We start from the raw sequence: 19,610 nt of genomic DNA on the forward strand, positions 1-19,610 counted from the left end.
ATGCAGCTGTGATATCAGTGTGGCACAGTACTGGAATCACTGTGATATATGATTTTGGTGTTAGGTTTTTTCTGTCATGTGACAGCACAGGTTTAATCATTTGTTCTTATAGCATTACACAGACAGAAACTCTATTATTTCAGCTGCATTATTATTTATAATTTTCTGTTCCCATGCAAGCATGAACAGATAAAAAGGAGTAATAACCCAGCAAACATTGGCTTTTAGTTCTCTTAAGGAGTTGCACTTGCTGCAATAAGAAATAATTCTTCCAATCAGAGTTCTCTAGTTATTTTTGTTATTATGCATGATCACTCCACATCATAAAATGTACATTCAAGTGAACAAGCAAAGCTATCCAAAATAACTTGCTATTTGTAGTATACTGAAGGAAATATATTTCAGAGTTGGCAACTGCCTGGCGCTAAATGACATTTAAAATAAAGACTTGAGATGGTCAATATATAGAGAGAAAAGTTTTCAGTACAAGGCTGATATCCTCAGCAAAGGAAAACTGTACTGTGATACCTTGATGCTATAGAGCAAGAGAATACCATGCTTTGATGCTTGTTTTCAATGTGGATTTGTCATCACTACAGCCAGGATGTCCTGTACTTACACCATTTCATTTCTTTTTTAGGTGTATGAAAAAGTTGCCTATCTCCTGACAGATTTAGGTATGTAGGTCTTTACTAATGGTGTGGTTCTTGCTGGCTGTGGCATATGCCTTTATAGTATACTTCTTTATTTGCCTTTAAAGAAGTGTTTTGAAAACTTGATCTGTGAAGTACATTTCTGGCATTTTCCTAAGCAAGTGAGAAATATCACAGAAAGAAAATACATTAGTATTTCAGTGAGGAAATAAAATAAAACTAAGGAATTTATTCTTATACTTCAACTTTTAATGTTTTGTGGTATACATTGAAAAATAGTAATCTTAATCTGGAGTGAAAGTCAAAACTTATTCTTTCTTAGCATGCTAAAGGGTTTTTTCTATTATCCCCAAATGCTTGGTTTGTTTTTTATTAATTTTTAATTTGATCTTTCAGATGGAAAAAATGGGTTAAGATAAAATTAAGTTGTCCCAGATAAAAATGTTGAGTCATGAATTTTATAGTAGCTCCAATTCTGTAACATGAAAATTTTATACTGAAGCCTCTAGTCATGATTCACAGACATAAAGCTTTCTAGCTTATAGAAAACAAGAAAGCAAAGATAGAATTTAGGATCTCTGGCTGTGTCAATGCGTTACTGTTTAGTGTTTCATTTTACATGCTCACTTTTAGCCCATGTCAAAATATGCAAGTGATTTTGTCTTGGTTAAATGCCAGCTGGCTGCTTAAATTCCACAGCTCCCTCTTTTGGTTGAAGTATTAAACGAGGTGCTCAAAGCTTTATAGTGCTTCACCTAACAGGCAGTAGAACAGGCTAGAAATATTCAGAATTTATGGCCAACTTACTTGAATTCTTAAAATATTTTAAAGTATTCTTTCATATCAAAATTATTTCTATTCCTTTTAAAGTATTTTATATTGTTACTCGTCGTAGAATGGGAAAGAAAATAATTGTTTGTGTTTAAGCAGTTTTTTCCCAAAATACATGAAAGAATTTTTTTCAAAAAAGATTTCTTGAATTAAATATCAAGCAGCATTAGGTGTTTCAGATAGGTAGCTCATTCTTCTTGCTAAGGTGTTTTACTTCAGAAAAGGACACCCTTCTGGGAACAACTGTCCCTATGCAAAGCTAGTAGTATCCTGTATATTTCTATCCAAATTTAGTCATCAGTAGACCAGAGTAGTTAAGTAGAACAAATTTTAACTGAAAAATCCAGGCAGTTTAGACTTACAACTCATATGCTTTTACAGCTCATGTGCTTTAAAATTTTTACCAATGTACTGTATTCCAAGTTTGATATGTCCATCAAAGATGGATTTTGTAAAAATTAATTTGTAAACATTACCACTAAATTCTAATTCAGACATAAAAAATCTTAAGGAAATATATCCAAGGCAGCGCAGACCCACACAGAGCACGTGTAGCCCTACTACACGTTTCTACATTTCTTTCCAAAAGAAGCTAAGAGAGAACCTCTGTCCTTTCCTCATTGAATTATAAACTGTTTGGCACTCCTCAAGCTTTATGAAAGGGAACTCTTGAGGATGAAGTAAAGGTTTTACAGAAGTATTTAGAGGGTGAGAAGCTTGGATGAGAAATCAACTAGCTTTTATGTGACTCTTTTAACCTCTGCTTCCCTGGGCAGCTCTGCTGATTCCAAGTGCTTTCAAGTTTTTGGGGGGGTTGGGTTGGTTTGGGTTTTGTTTGTTTTGGAGTTTGGTTGGGTTTTGTGGGGGTTTTTTGAGGTGATTTTTTTTCTTTGAATCAAGATATCTTTAATCTAAAGATAAAAAATTCACACTGGTTTCCAATTTATTTCATAGAAGTGAAACAGGTGTCTGCCCAGAGTGTTATGATTTATTCTGAACCAGGGGGTTCCTATCACCTGCTTCCACATAGAAACAGCGCAGTCTAACCTGGGGCAGTGAGAAGAAATCAATGGCAACATGATGGGACACCATAACTTAAAACCATCACTTGTTTTGTTAATATTGATTGATTTTTTTGAGCAAACTTATGCATAGCTCAATTTCATTGTTGTTTATATAATATATGTTGTGTCTTTCTGAAGAGCACCCTAGAACAGAATCTGAGTGGGAAAACAGCTTTGCCTTGAAAATGTTCCTCTTCCAGTTTGTCAACTTGAACAGCTCCATCTTCTACATTGCCTTTTTTCTTGGCAGGTACGTTATGTTTGCCAGTTGCATTAAAAGAAAACTTGCACAGAACTCGAAATGTTCAGTAATTTTATAGATTTGAAGAAAATACAGGGACAATTTGAACTGTAAGGTTTAGGTACGAGTTTGGTTTCTGGGTATGATTAAAACACTAAATATTTCAAAATGTGTGGAAGCGTTGGACCATTGAAATATTTACTCATGAAACTAGAGAGTAAAAATTCTACTTTTTTATGGGAGTGTACATTACTTTCCTATTAAATAAGAAGGCAGAACTTTTGAAAATGCAGCCACTTCCTAGATGTGGGTCTGTATTTAGTGTTGTGTTAATAGCCTTTATTAATATTTTCTGGTTTATTCCCCTTGAGTTACATTTCCAATAATGCATTTTTGTGAATAGTAAATATTGTCTGGCAAAACTTATACAAGAGCAGGAAGCATAAATTCTGGCTCCAGTTTTTGTGGGTATCATTAGTTGAGAGCATGAGATAGAGCACAGATCTAAGCTTGCTTCATCTTCAGTTCAATTTTGCAATGGTCACACTTACCTTTCCTGCAGAACTTACAGAACATTTTGGGGTATCTTCTATAAAGTTGTATAGTATAATTTCAGTTCAGGATTTTTTTGGAAAAAAACTAACAAAAAACAAAGAAGCAAAGAAACAATAAAAGCCTAGTAAAGACTTTTGGTGAGAATCTGTTTGTTGCATTCAATGGTGTATTCACCATACAATACCAAAATTTCTGTGTGTATTGCTCTCTCCTCTATCTAATAGGACCAGGCATGGGTTTCTTTATCTCTTTTATAACTTTCATTGAGGTCATCAAGAGCTGGGATTTGTTTTACAAATCAAGTGTACACTTCACTTGGACAAGCAGATCCCTGTGCTGCAGTTAATTCCTATTAGTTGTAGTGGCTTGCTTGTCTTCTTAGAAGTAGATTAGAGTTTGAATAGCTAACATCTAAAATCTTTGAAGCTAGGATTTTTATTCAGGACATAATAAAAGTTTAGGATCGCTTGCAAAATGATGGTCTTTGTTTGCATTCTGAAACTTCCATATCCTACGGACACCAGATTTAAGCCTGTGTGATTTATTCTGTTGATATTTCCTGTATTCAGTGGATGTTATGAAACAACTACTGATACAGGGTATTTCTGGAATGTCCACTGAGAAACAGAAATCTTATTTTCCAGATTTGCAGGCCGCCCAGGAAAGTACAACAAGCTTTTTAACAGATGGAGGCTGGAAGAGGTAAACAATCCTATCTTGTGTTCCTGTGATATTTCCATGAGTAAAAAGGAAGTGGCTGAAGCCCAGTTTAAAGATGTTATTATTCCAAGCGCAGCAAATATTAAACTCTTATTTATAGCAAAGGATAGGATCCAGGAGATGGTTTTTTCCTTCTGTGTTCTCCAGTGTGCTGAGTGACTCTGCCCAAGGCACACAAGATCTTTCTGTCTGTCTTAGAGAAAAGCCATCAGTAATAGTCCCTTACCTCACATGCACTGTGACTCCTCTGAGACTGGAATCTCCTGGACAGAGGACATAAATATAAAGCCATCAGCTTTTTAATCAACTTGATAAATTTCTGTCAGCACAGAAAAAAATGTGTCTATCTGTTGGAATGGGCCCAGATGGGGGCCACACAATGAATCAGAGGGCTGGAGCAGCTCTCCTATGAAGGCAGGATGAGTTGGAGACACTCAGCTTGGAGCAGAGAAAGCTCCAAGGAGACATTATTACTGCCTTTCAGTACTTAAAGGTGCTTGAATGAAAGGAAGGGACAAACTTTTAGTAGGGCCTGTTGAGACAGGGCAAGGATTAATGATTTTAAACTAAGAGAGGCTAGATTTAGGCTAGGTGTAAGGAAGAGATTTTTAAAATATGATGATGATGATGAAATACTGGGACAGGTTTTCTAGAGAGGTGATGGATGTTTTATCCCTGAAAACATTCAAAGTCAGGTTGGATGGGACTTCTCTAGTTGAAAATGGCCATACTTATGGCAGAAGTTTGGACTAGATCATCTTAAGGGATCCTTTCCATCCCAAAATAATTGATAATTTTGTACAGTTCTAAAAGAAGAAAAAGAATATTTTCAAAATTTAACAGGAATGTTAGACTTGCAACTCACCAGTATGCTGAAGTTTCCTCTTTTCTCTGAAAATCAGATTTCTTCTACTGAAGCTTGGTAGCCACAGAGTAAAATTTTATAACTTTGTAGTCAATTAATTGAAAAATAGTTCTGTAATTACTTAACATTTTAATATGGCAGTACATATGTATATACAAACATACACACACATATATATACAGATATATATTTATAAATATACACACACAGATAGATAGATATAGATAACATACCAGTATCAGAAATTCTGCTAGTAAATCTTTCTCTAGACTTAGATTATTGCAGATGAAATATTGCTCCATTTTTTGAAATGAGTAAGTACTTACTGGTCTAAGTGAAACGGTCTATATAATTTATCATATCTCTAGCACACATACCTTTAAATTGAGCAATATGATCTAATATCTAATATTTAACAATATGTGTAAGGGTTGTTCAGCTGAAGTCTGTTAATATTAAAATAAATGTCACTGAAATAAATATTTCTGCAGATAGAGATTGTGTTTTTCAACACACATACTTAACTTTTTTTTTTTTTGCACTCAGAACAAATAAAAAATAAATGAATTCTCTGATTTTAGTTGTTGATCTCTTCCACTTCATTTCAGTGTCATCCTAGTGGCTGCTTGATAGATCTCTGCTTACAAATGGGAGTTATTATGGTTTTAAAACAAATGTGGAACAACTTCATGGAACTAGGCTATCCGTAAGTTCGGATTTTAAAGTTCATTATAAAAACAGTAAATACATGTTAGCATGATTCAGTACTAAGGAGAAATGGTTTTATGTTTGGCGAATGTTTTCACTCATTGCACCTCAGATATTGTCACTTTATTCCCAAGGAAAGCATTGTCTTCCACTCTGAGATAAAGATTCTCAGGGTATGTTAAGCATCTCAGTTGTTTATTAGGATTTCATTTTCCATAATACAGAGATGTTCAGCCTCTGAAATGATGAATGAGCTAAGAGTCTTACACTTCTCTTGAAACTGTAATATGTTTTCTGTAAAATGTTGATCATCAAATATTAATCAAATTGAAGTCTCAACCTTGAAAATATGTTAGAAAGGATTTTGCTCACAATATGCAATTGCAATTGTTCTGCACAAGGGACAGTGTACTGTATATTGTGGAATGAGGATTTTTGAAATTGAGAATTGAGAAACCTACTTTAACTGCCAGGCTTCCTGTCTTCTCAGCCAAGCAGGATGTTAACCTTGTTTAAAATTTATTTTAGAACATGCTTATATTCTGTTACAGAAATAAATGTTTTGTTTTGACAAAACCATTGTTTGCAACATAGGCAACAGTTTATCTTTCAAACAAACAAAAGCTTCTCTTTCAGTAACAAGAGAGATCAAGAGCCAAGCACTAAATTAGCTTGAGAGAAAAAAGAGCAGCCTTTTTATAAAAATACTTACAAGAAAGTTATTTCCCATCCTTAGTCTCTCTTCCATATTATCTAGAAACAAATAGTAGTCTTTATTTGGTCCATGTGTCAGTACTAGATAATATTTTTCATTTAAATAACATTTTAATTCATGAGCCTACTATCTCCTTAATATTTATGACTACTTTGTGAAAAGATTTTGCACAGATTTATGAAGAATAGTCTTAAATATTTCCACATACAGCAACACCTTTTTAAATGCTTTTTCCTACTTTAAGAAATATTCTGTAGAACATCTAGACCTTTAGGTTTGTTCAAAAATATATGTATTCTACTCTTCAGTGTGTTTTACCATGGTATTCTTACTGAATTCCACTGACCTGGTTTGTCTTTTACAGGATTGAAATAAAGCATTATTTATTTTTTAGTGCTCTTGCTATGCATGATTTTTAAAAAAAATTTTTATTTAGTCATTCAGGTAAATCCTACCAAAATGAAAAAAGTCCATGTAAGCATATTCCATATTCTGAAAAGCTTATTTGTACAATGTCAAACATGCTACATTAAAGACAATTAAAATTATAATGCAGAATGATGAGATCTTTTATAAGTTCTTTGCATTGGATCTAAGAAGATATTGTAAAATTTTCCATAAAATATTTAAATAATCATCCAGATGCTGTTTAAAACAGGCCTGCTTATTTCAGAACAGTACCAGGACGTATTTTAAATCTGTGAGCAGATACAGTCATTATTACTCTCTTTATCTCATAAAGTTTATTACAGAATTGGTGGTCACGACGCAAAATGAAGAGAAGAGGGCAATCAATGGAGAATAAAATTTCTCTACCTCAATGGGAAAAAGATTGGAATCTGCAACCTATGAATCTCCATGGTTTAATGGACGAATATTTAGAGATGGGTGAGCAAATCTGGGAGGTGTTGGTTTTCTTCAGAAGGTAGAACTATGTTGCACGTTAAAAGATTTTTTGAATTTCCAATTTCTAACCACAGAAATGCCTGTCTAGTTTTACAGTTTGGCTTTACCACCATCTTTGTGGCTGCCTTCCCCCTGGCACCTCTCCTGGCACTGCTCAACAACATCATAGAAATCAGGTTAGATGCATACAAGTTTGTCACTCAGTGGCGAAGACCCATGCCTGCAAGAGCCACAGATATAGGTGAGAGAAGCCAGTGGCTGCCACTGCCAGCTACCATCTCTTTGGGTTTTCCTCTTGAGAACAGCTCCACCCCTGAAGTATTTCATGTGTCAGGATGGTAACATAACCAACAGATTTCAGTGACAGCTTTCCTTTTCAGCAATGAAAGGATAGTTGGTTGATTTGCAAAGAGGATTCCTCAAGTTTGTTTCCCATTTACAATAAGGAATCATTATAATTTGAATATTGGGAACAGGCTAAAAGCATTTCAGGCTTCTGATTTGTGGAACTCTAGGTCTAAAATAAATTGAATTTTGAAGTTAAATAAAAGGACTGAATTAAATTTTAATTTAAAATTTAATTAAATAAGAAATCTCTTTCTAGAACCTCCTATTTGGCCTTCATAACAAAAAATTACCATTATGTCTTTGTTCCTTGGCTGTATCTTTTCAGCAGGGTGTGCACTGTTGTAAGATTTCATTTGGGTGGCATTGGTGGTGGTTGCAATGTGGGGACATGGCTTCATCTGATTAGTTTTTCTGTCTCATAACTCATTCTTAACAAGAAAGGAAAATTGACTATTAATGACTTTATTATCACTGGTATGACTTTATATGACTTAATATGACTATAAAAAACTGACTACTTTGTTGAAATTTCTCTTGTTTCTAGGTATTTGGTATGGAATTCTGGAAGGAATTGGAGTTCTGGCTGTCATCACCAATGCCTTCGTTATTGCCATTACTTCTGATTACATTCCACGTTTTGTCTATGCATACAAATATGGTCCCTGTACAGATCAAGGGTACAGACAAGAAAAGTAATTAGGCTATTCTTTATATATACATGTATTTTTGAGTGGAAGCACAATTTACTGCTGTATTTCTATGATAACATATATCAGATACATTTCTTGATATTCTGTGCAAACCTTCCCAGATGTGAAGAGCAAGTAAGTCAGCTGTTCCAAAGAGTTTGCAAAGTAGCTCTTTATAGAAGTGGAAAATCATCTCTTCCCTTCTGAATGCAAACAAAAAAGTCTGTACATTGCATCAGTTCTCAGATCTTTTCTAAATAAGCTTTTCCTCCTCTCTGCAGTAGGTCTATGCTGTCTTCTCCCAGTGCATTCCCAAATACACATATATGCTCCCAAAATAGTGATTTACTCTTCCTGAGCTGTCACAGCAAAAGAAAGTTTAAGGGCAAAAATAGTGAGGTGGGATAGGATGAAAAGAGACAGTATCAGAAAAATGTTAGTGCTTGATGCACTCTACCCATTTAAGAGAGAACTATGTAATTCTATTTCTTCTTTTGTCAGTAGTGGTTTGAGGTATTATAGCAAACCTGAAGATCCAGGATTATAAAAAGATTCCTCATGCATCTCTTCTTATATCTTCTTTGACTTTCAAATGTGCTTTAATTAAGTTACAAGACAGATGATAGGATATCGAGAAAAAGAAGATAGGATATCTTTCATGTCCGTGGTTTTCAAGCAACAGCAAAAATTCACTCCTACAATCATAAATCAATTTATTTATATAATTTCTGTAATTAATAGTAATAGATTTTTGCCTTTAATATAACTGTTTGGTATATATATGCTGTTCATGTTACTGTTGATCAAAACACATAAAACCTGTTATTTTTTGTATATGCTGCATTATTGTTGGCCAGTTCTGCAAGGGTGTTAAATTATACTGCTCTCTGCCTTTCTATCCATCTTTCAAAGATCAGTAATTTTAGAGAACAGTTAAAAAGAATGTAGCAACAATTTTTGGTTTATATCTCCCAGCAGGTAAGAAGCAAAAGCATGAGAAGTGCTGAAAACAGACTTCTAAACAGTGCTATAGCTGAAACAGTTGTTAGTCTTTTTTTTTCCAGTAAACTTTGCTTCTCTGCATGAATTTCAGAATTGCTTTTGTCCTGATAAGCCAATAAAGTATTATGCTCACAGTATCTGATAGCAGAATATGTTTACATACACATGTTTATTGTATAAACACTTTATGAAGAAAATGCTGCCCATATGGCTTTTTCTTTCAGATGCTTAAAGGGATATGTCAACAGCAGCTTGTCAGTATTTGATTTGAGTGAACTTGGGATGGGATATTCAGGATACTGTCGGTACGTTTCCTTGCTCCCACTTACTGTAATACAGGCATGGACATTATTGCAGACAGTAAATTAAAAGTGCTGAAATTGCTGGCATTTCTTTTTTGCCCTTAAAAGCATTGGAGTTCATGTTTGTTCAACATGGAGTCCTTGGGTACAAATACTGTGTGGTAGGATACACTGACTCTTGCAAGCCATTATCTTTCATGTCTCTATGAATTATTTAATTTAAAAGTTTTACCAGCTGCCAAGAATGGTAAAAATCCACATTTCAATTTTGTTAAGCATTCTGAAGTCAATAAATTAAAATACACAATTAAAATTTTGTTACCTCTCTAACCCAGATGGAAATTACAATTCTTGCAAACAATTATGCAAGATGAATATAAGAAATACAGCATAAAAATGAAATAGGACATGAGCGCACTCCTGTTTTCTGTCTTAGGTATGCAGTAAGCATTAGTTTAAATTAGAATCATATTTCATTTATGCAAACTTTGTCTGGAGACTCTCAAGTGCTTATAAGCAAAGATAAGAACCAATTTAGTATCAAAACACTTAACACTCCAGCTTTGTAACAATAAAAGAAACCATTTGCTCTGGATTTTTGGAAGCAAGAAGTACTGTCTCATAAACAGCTTTATTTAACAGCCTGTATTCTGGACAGATCTCCTTTTCAGTTTGACTCCTCTTGAAGTCTGCTTTCACTTCAGTTTCTCTCCTTTTAGCCAGATCTGGGATGAACCAGAGAGCCCTTGACCATGTCAAAAGTTTTAATTGCTCAAGAGAGCACACTGGGTTTAACTCACTGGGTTTCTCTTTGCTCTGCAGGTACAGAGACTACAGAGCCCCACCATGGAGCTCGACTCCGTATGAATTCACTTTGCAGTTTTGGCATGTCCTGGCAGCACGGCTGGCCTTCATCATAGTATTTGAGGTTAGTTGTGAAAGGGAGCAAGCTCTTTCTACCTTTTATAGGTCTGAGTTGATTCTTTATAGTTGTCCTATAAGCAAAATTGTCATTTTAATCAATTGTTTGTTCAAGACTGAGGAAAAAAAATTTCTTCCTCAAACTGTTGACTATCAGCCACTTCAAACAGAATTGACAGCATGCACTTGCTGTAGAATGCCTATAAAATCATATTTCCTTAAAAGTCATCTTATACATCATGTTGGTTCCCTGCCCAATCATTCGTATTTTATTGAAAAAGAAGTGCAAGTTTTGTGTGTATTAGGCACAGTTATTACATGATAGAATGTGTGTCAGGAAAATGATACATGATTCTAGGTTAATATAGAAGTTGAAACATGTATACTAAGTTTGAAGTATCTACTGCATACTCCCCTAGGACTCTGATCACCTATTTCCATGATAAGCCCTGAACAAAGACTGCTTGTATGTAGCATTGGCATTTGTTGATCAAACTAGCATATCCTGTAGTCACATCTTCATTTAAGTCACTAACTCTACACTTTTTTTCCTTCTTAGAAAACTTCAGCATTTTCCCATTTCTTTTAGATCGCTCATTTACTCCCATAGGAGTGTTTTTATTAAAAAAAACCCAAAGGAGTTGCCTTTCAGTCACAAATTGAATCTTTGGTGTCCAGTTTTGCCACAGACTTTTGGGCTCTAAATTGTCCTACAAAGGAATACATATTGATATGTTAATAAATTATTTTTTTTTCTTTTCAGCACCTTGTTTTTGGAATAAAGTCTTTCATTGCCTACCTAATTCCAGACATACCCAAAGACTTGTGTGACAGAATGAGAAGAGAGAAATACTTAGTCCAGGAAATGATGTATGAGGCTGAACTGGAACATTTGCAAAGAGAAAGGAAAAAGAATGGGAAACAGTATCACCATGAATGGCCTTAGTCATTACCATGCTACAACAAAACCACTTTGGAATTGGAGAGCGAAGTTACAAACTGAAGTCAGTCTGGCATCACTGTGAGATTTGGTGGTGGTATATTTATGTTCTTGCTAGGCAGTGCAATTGCATACTTTGGTGGGCACTGAGAAATGGATGTTTCCAGTGATGTCAATGAAAAGCCTTACCTGTAACTGGTCTGTGATGAGCTCCAATGACAATTGGCATTCAGAAATGTGCAGACAGAGTAAAAATCTGGATGCTGTTTTAAGAAAGGCAATGGATTTTCATGCTGTTTATGAAGATACTATCAGCATGATGAAAACAGAAAATTACCTGTGAACCTATAGAGTAAGGGCATGACTAAAACCAACTTACGTGATATCCACTACTTCTACAGCTTCTGATTGCTCAGCTCCATCTGTAATGCCTCTAAAGAAAAGAGCAGTTGTTGCCTTTGTGGCCATGACTTGATCTTTCAGGCTTACTGTTTTGTCAGGTTTGTCCTAGTCTCTTGTTGAGATTGTGGATGTGGTCCGACCCTAAAAAAGGGGTCTGTGGCTGCTAAATATATACTATGCAGTTTAAGATTTGCACATTAGTGTCATTAATTTATCATCTAGTTGAAAACCAAAAAGTCCAAATTCAGAAAGAAAACAGGAGAGGGTAATTTTCTGTTTGAAAATTACACAGCTGTTGAGTTGTCCTTGCACTTTTGCGTGTGAAAGGCCATCTCCACACGCTTCCAGCATGAAAGAACTGTCATTTTCATGCTAAATGTGTTACTGTTCCTCTTGCTCTGCCTGGGCAATGATTTCATGACTTCACAGAGTGCTAACTTGAAATGCTCCCATGCAGTGCAATTGACTTTCTCTTCAAATACAATTATATCTTTATAGTATGCAAGCTTCTGCCAATATATATGAGACATACAGTATAGCATTGTGGCTTGCTTGTTCAGGGAAGGAGAAGAAGAGCAATTTGTAACAAGGTTCTTCTTATTGTAATAGTAAATATTGCAGTAATGTACACTTCTTTTATTGGCCTAAATATGTCATAACATTGGAGCTGGACACAGGCAAATATGTATACAGATTGTATATAAATGCATACACACACAGTATTTACTACTATTATTATTATTAGTATGCCTTCTTACACTTGGGGTGGATTTTTTTGATAAAATCACTAAAAATGTAGATGTTCATTTGAAGAATCAAATTTCAATTTTTATGTGCAAACAGCATACTGCAGTGTTGCTTGTGGTTAATAGTCACATTTTGGTGATGAAATTGTCTGTTACTAATTTCATAATACAGGAAAAGCACTTAATGTTTAAACAAATTTAAGGGATGCATTGAAGGGAAGGGAATGGATAGAGTTACAGTTGTTCTGTTTCTCTCATACAGTTTTAAATAATGCTTTTCTGTATTGGATGAGAAAAATGTAAAAAACAAAGAGTCAACAAAGCACAATAGCTACAAAGTCTAGAAATTTTGACCTTATTTTTAGGGATAAAGCTGCAGCAAAATCAATGCTGACAGATATGAAAAGACCTGAATTTTTTCTATTTACATTAATCCTGTGTAATTAAAAAGTTTGATTTGAGTATTCACTTACATTTATTAGCACAATAATTTTATTTTATTTCACTGAAATTAATTTCAAGAGTCAAGAGCCCATCAAAGTAGGTAAATAAGATCTGTTGTATCCAGAGAGCCTAACATCAGACTTTTAAGTTCTTCAGTTGTTTCACCACATTCATGAGCTTTCTTGATTAATTTCAGCTCTGTTACCAGACAAGGCACTTGTAGGAGTATCTATAGTACTGCATGAAAGGAGGAAAGAAATTTGAAGATCTGGCCCAATCAGGTACATTACCCATTCATTCTGTGATAAAGGGCGGATGGAACTCAGCTTGCCGCATTTTGGAAAGGCTGTTTTGTTCCTTCATCTTCTGGGTTGTGCATTAAATTCCTCAGGAGTCATTATCAGAAAAAGATTACTGCACTCTCTTCAGTGCTAATACAGTCACAAGGTTTGATTTAATTTATTGCCTCTCTGTCTCATTCTGTCAAGCGCTGTTTGACAGCAGTAACCCTGTGTCACAGTTTTTATTTGTGTGCCGCCTTGTGATAATATTTGAATGCTTCAGAAGGCCAAAAATGAGCTTATGTAATATTTTCTCTAAAAACAAAATGTCTTGGCTGGCCCAAGTTATAAAGATACAGGGTAAAATCAGGCAAAAATCAGAAACATTATTTTATATTTTTTGCTTTTGCTATTGATATTGTCACGTGTCAATACATACCTAGGCAAATTCCAATTGGACTTCAAAAACTACATTAAACAATCTTTTTGTATTTGAGATTTACATTTATAGGTATTATGATTTTTTTTCAACACTGGGATATAAGAGCATATGAAAGGCAAGTATGTAGATCTGACATGGTGCATTTTATGCACTGAGAAAGGACAAGAAGTTTGGAGAAACACTCTGTGTGTCCTTTACTTTTGGAGGACATCAACGGTGTGTAAAGATCTTGCCACTGTCTAGCCATTTGCTTAAGCTGAGAAACCTTTTTGCTGGACTTTGCTCAGTATGCTGTTTTCATTGACTGCACGTTCTTTTCCTAAAGAATAAGGCACACACTGTCCTCAGGAATAATGTATTTTTTGAATGGTGAATGATCTTTTAATATTTTAAATATTGTCTTTTCAAACAAATGACTAGTATGACTAGACTGTGCATGCAGGCTGCATTTGTGAAATTTGACAAAGCTTTAGAACCTCAGTTTGTGCAAAAATGCTTTAGATCATTGCAGATCTAATCTATGAAAAGTTTGCTCTATGCATGCGCCCTTAGAGAGACTGCATGAGCAACTAGATTTTTTATATATGAAGTATTTGTTCAAAATGTGTTAATTATTCTTAACCAAATTCTGCATCTTGATTCAGACAAAAAAAAGTTCCATTTCAGAAATGGCACAAAGTCCAGATACATGAGATGCACCTCATTTCTTACAACTTTTTATTCTTAATTTGTGCCTATAATGTGTGAGATCTGAATTTTGATTAATAAAAAAAGGAAGATAAGAATTCTGTTTTATTGCCCATCCTAATGAGAGATTCCCCTAAATTTGTCTCTACAATCAGGGAGGCATTAAGAGTATTCACAACTGGGTGCTAAGGCTTGCCTGAGTGTTCAACTCAGCTCTCACAGCACACTGAGCATCCTTCTCTGGATACTTGGAAACAAGGCAAACCTCATGATGAGTTCATGGCATTCTCCTGGAGAAGGTGGCAGCAGGTGCACTCTTAGCTGGGTTAAAGCTGGATGGCCGTGCCCAGAGGGTGGCAGTGAAAGCTGTTTATCCAGCTGGCAGCTGGTCAGGAGTGTGGTTCCCCGGGGGAACCACTTCTCTTGGGACCAGTTCTGTTTAATGTCCTTATCAATGATCTGGACAGGGGATCAAGGGCATCCTCAGTGGGTTTGCAGCCAATCCTGAGTTGACTGGTGGGACTGCAGAGGGACCTGGACAGGCTGGATCCATGGGCTCAGGTCAGGGGAGTGCTCAGTGTGGCCAGGTCTTGTCCCTGGATCATGACAACCCATTGCAGTTGCTACAGGCTGGGGGAAGAGTGGCAAAGGAGCTGGGGGTGCTGGCCAAGAGCAGCTGAGCATGGGCCAGGTGGGCACAAAGGCCAATGGCATCCTGGCCTGTGTCAGAAACAGGGTGGCCAGCAGGAGCAGGGCACTGATTGTCCCCCTGCACCTGGCGCTGTTGAGGCCATGCATTGAGACCTGTGTCCAGTTCTGGCCTCTCGGTTCCAGGCAGACACTGAGGTGCTGGAGCATGTCCAGAGAAGGGCAGTGAAGCTGCTGAGGCATCTGGAGAGATTAAGTCATAGGAAGGATTGGTTGAAGGAGCTGTGGTTGTTTAGTTAGATGAGGAGGCTCAGAGGAGTCTTATCACTCTCCACAACTAGCTGGAAAGAGATTGCAGCAAGGTGGGAGTCAGCCTCTTCTACCAGGCAGCTAGGGACAAGACAAGGGAACATAACCTCAGGCTGCAACACAGTGAGGTGCAGGTTGGATATCAAGAAGAATTTTTTCCTTGAAGGCATTGGAACAGGTTGTCCTGGGAGGTGGTGGGGTCATCATCCTTGGGTGTGTTCAAGAAATGACTGCACATGGCACTTAGTGTTGTGATTTATTTGTCATGGTGATATTTGGTCAAAGATTGGACCTGATAATTTTGGTGGTGTTTTCATGATTAATGAAAGCATAATGAAGCATTAATGATTCCGTTTTTTCCTAACTGTTTTCATTCAAGGATTTGAGAAAATGGTGACAGGGCTAAAATTTCAATAGTGATTAAGTGAGATTTTTTTTTTTGTTAGATGCTTCTTTGGAAGTACATATATTCACTAGTATGAAATACATATCAGCTTTGGCCTTTTCCAACAACAACTTGTCATAAATTGTGTTCTGAGGCACAGTTAGGCTCAATTGTGTCCTGTGGAAAGCTCAAAAGGAAAATGTCTAGACAAACTGGTACATATAGGTTAGTAGATAAATACCTTAATGGAAAAACTAATAAATTTCCAGGAGTTTCCTTCATAGAAAGTTCTACAGAAGGAAAAATAACTTGGGGAACGTAGCTTCAGGGCAAGTATTAATATGGGGAAAGGCAAGAGTTTTGGTGATGTTTTATTCTTAATGTGCCATTAAGATGATCAGTCTAATCATATGTGTAATGCACACCCTTGCTGTGGCTTCCTCCACTGCAGACTCCAACTGGGAGTGTTGCCAGAGAGAATTTCTGGAGCCATGGAGTCCATTGGAGTTACCTGCCGAGTCCTACATGGCATTGTGGGACTTAGCAAACTTTTGCATTATGTAACAATTTGTTTGGAGGCAAATTAGCATAGTTAGCCTGTAAATGTCACCAATTTTCATTAAAACTATTATAAACTAGATTTTTTTTTATATATGCTGTGTAATAGCCTTATCAATAAAGCTCAATTTATACAAACAGCTATTTATGAGTGTGATAAAGTTGATGGAAAGTAAAAAAAAGCCCCACATTTTCTATTTAGTTTCTATTAAGAAAATAGAGAAGAAAATAGTGGTGTCAGTAATCACTTACAATGCAGTAGTACTTCCAGAAGCATTATATTTTTTTGGAATCCTCATAAAATGCTGATGTTGCTTGTTTGGGGGCAAAGTTTGAAACAAATATAAGGGCAGCATTTTGTAATAATTATTTGATGTTAAGACTGATTCTAGAATTCAAATAGAATTCCACTTCTAGGCAGACCTGTTACTTGCTTCCAATGCATACTTTGTCTGACTGAGATGCATACAATGACACTTTTTGGAAGTGTTTTAGTGACTTCTAACCTATATTCCTGTAGTAGAAAATCTAGTAGCTTCAAAAATTCCCAGAGTCCTTTCATACTTAACCTCATGCTTGCAAAACACACATTTCTCTGAGGTCAAATTCAGAGCCAGCATTGGAGGGTGAGAATGAGCACCAGGCAGCAAAGGGCTCCTGTTCACCCCAGCAAGTTTTGCTCCAGAATTGCAACAGGCTCTGAAAAATAAGGGTTTGAGGATGAAGCATGGGGACAGGCCTCCTGATCTTTTCTTTTTTCTCCGTTGGCTCATTCTTTGGTTATCCTCAGTGTTTTATTGCACACTGCCTTCTGGGTGACAGTCCCATTTCCAGGGCAATTCTGTAAAAGCAGATTTTTTTTTTCCAGGCTGTTTTTGGATGTCCCTGACAGAGATGCCAAAGCAGAAAGTGCACAAATAGCAGTCTGTTTGGTGCTTTTTACAAATCTGTTTGCCTTGGTGGGATGAAGCAGTATGAGGAAGTATGGGGCACCCCTCCCTGTGCTGTTCCTGTCCTTTTAGTCACTTCCCCAAGCACCACAGTCTTTTCCCATTATGTTTCTTTCTACACATACATCCTAAATACCCTTCTTTGGATATTTGGAAGCAAGGCAAACCTCATGATGAGTTCAGTAAATCCTTGGAAACTGTCACAGTTGTATAATTTTTAAATTTCTACAATGGATTTCTTTTGACAATTTTTATCTGATCTTGCCATTGCAAATGCATTTACTAGAAACCTGGATTGTCACAAGCTTGGCATAACCACAATAGCACAATGTTACCACAACAGCACAAAGTTCTAATGGCACAACAAGGAACAGTAGGGAAATCACTGCACTACTCCATGGTATACAGGAACTTTTTAAATCCAGGACTGGGATGTAGTCTTGAAATGTAATGGTGTATTCCCTCTGCACTGCACTCAAAATGACCTTCTGTGAGTTCTGCTGGCTCCTTCTGTCTTCTTGATACGACCTCTGTATTGCTGGCTGTTCTCTGGAGTTTGCATTCTTACTGACATGAGCTACTTGTTCAGATGCAACAGGGTGAGAAATTAAGATTAAACCCCATGGAGTCTAAAGCTGGAGAGATTTTAACCACTGAGAACATGATGAGTTCTCTGTTAATAATAATAATAAAAAAAAACAGATCACATTTTCTTTTCTTGTTCTATTTAATTGACTTGGAGTTTCGTATTGGAAAATCTTCCAAACTGTTGGCTATAATTTTTACCTAGAGTAGTATCACTGAAATTTCAGTTCTTTGAAATAATCTCATGTAAAATCTAACTGAATAAGATAGTTTAGTCATTTTTTTACTCTGATAGTCCTGGCTAACTTGCAATATCATGATCGTAACAGATTTCTTAAAATGTGTATATATTTGAAATTTATGTAATGTTTAAATACAACTTGATTTCTAAATAAGCAGTAAGAACAAAATTTCAGCTATTTTTTCTACTCATAAATCTACACTTTGTAAGTAATATTTGAAACAAATTTACAGTATCAGAGAGCATTTTTGGAGAAATCTACTTTTCTGTGCAAAAGCTGTAAGTTCCTCCAGCATGTCAGCTTTCAGTTTATTTTGTGTTTTAAGATTGCTTTTACAAGCAGCTATGTACCCCAGAAGTACAAGAATTCACTGAGGAAAAAGTTGTAAATCTGATTAACTATTGTAAGACACTTTTGGCATAAATTTGTCTTTGGGATGCTGTTTACTTTATCAAGGTTTACATTTACAAATGCAACTACTTGCTGTATCATGCACATTTGATTATTACTTTTTTTTTTCAGTAATAAACTTGGATATCTTTGAAAAAGGCTGTGAGCTTTATTATTCCAAATAGTGAAAGATAATTAAAAGTAATTGTATACTTGAAAAGTGAGTGCTTATGAGCATTCAAACCATAGTCTTGTAAGAAAGTAATTTCAGGGTCATACTTGGCTTAGGAATTTATAACAATTAAATAATCAATTATTTTGGCCTCAAGGCCCAGCTAGACTGAGTTTTCAAATTTTCAGTCATTTATGTTGTACTGCTTTTACTAGTGACTAACAATTTCTTAAATTTAATCTCTTCTAGGATTTATCTGTGCCTAGTTTCATAATCTCAGTTTTTCAACCAAAGTGGACAGGCTAGATCTGCCTCTGGAAGGATCAATGGCTCAGGAAGTGGAGAGTAAATTTTTTAGTATTTCTTTAGGGATTGGTTAATTATAAGGTATTAAGTTGGTTTTTTAATACTTAATTTTTATACATTTATATATTTTAGGATTTTTAAAATTATTATGGATATTATGTTTTTTGTTAAAAGAGTTTTATGATATTATTAATTTTTGTAGTCTAAATATTAATATAAAATTTAAGATTTGTAGTTTTTGTAGGTTGAATAGGGAATGTTTGATATGAATTGTAGCTTTTATGTGTGGTTTATGTTTGTGTGGGTTTTTTTTGTTTGTGGTATTGTTGGTGTGAGTTTGAGTGTGATAGGGTTGTATGTCTTTTGTAGGGATTTATTTGGGTTTTGTATTTGTGGAAATATAATTTTTATTTTAAGTTATTTGTGGAAATGGTGTTTTAATTTTTGTTTTAGGGTTTTTGATTAAAATTGGATGATTTTTAAAAATTTCATTTCTGTGTTATTTGAAAAGTGTTTTAAAATTGGAGGATTAGGTTTTGTGAATGAGTTATTTAAAAAGTTAAAGGTATATAAAGTTTTGTTTAATTTTGAGGTGTTGTTTTG

The 19,610-nt window shown here is 35.5% G+C and overlaps 1 protein-coding gene across 2 annotated transcripts in view; it reads left to right on the forward strand.

Moving 5' to 3' along the window:
- The window catches only part of ANO3 (anoctamin 3), a 91,492-nt gene extending 72,805 nt beyond the window's left edge, over positions 1 to 18,687 (forward strand). For both annotated transcript variants that reach the window (XM_066551166.1, XM_066551165.1), the window contains exons 18-27: positions 641 to 677; positions 2,687 to 2,798; positions 3,989 to 4,046; positions 5,538 to 5,635; positions 7,095 to 7,240; positions 7,347 to 7,499; positions 8,151 to 8,298; positions 9,522 to 9,602; positions 10,422 to 10,527; positions 11,284 to 18,687. In XM_066551166.1, the coding sequence (XP_066407263.1) occupies positions 641 to 677; positions 2,687 to 2,798; positions 3,989 to 4,046; positions 5,538 to 5,635; positions 7,095 to 7,240; positions 7,347 to 7,499; positions 8,151 to 8,298; positions 9,522 to 9,602; positions 10,422 to 10,527; positions 11,284 to 11,466 (1,122 nt within the window). In that variant the 3' untranslated portion in view covers positions 11,467 to 18,687. The remainder of the gene's footprint in view (positions 1 to 640; positions 678 to 2,686; positions 2,799 to 3,988; positions 4,047 to 5,537; positions 5,636 to 7,094; positions 7,241 to 7,346; positions 7,500 to 8,150; positions 8,299 to 9,521; positions 9,603 to 10,421; positions 10,528 to 11,283) is intronic.
- The last annotated feature ends 923 nt before the right edge of the window (positions 18,688 to 19,610 follow it).

Source organism: Molothrus aeneus, chromosome 6 (assembly GCF_037042795.1).
Source record: "Molothrus aeneus isolate 106 chromosome 6, BPBGC_Maene_1.0, whole genome shotgun sequence".
In the NCBI taxonomy this organism is placed as follows: Eukaryota; Metazoa; Chordata; class Aves; order Passeriformes; family Icteridae; genus Molothrus; species Molothrus aeneus.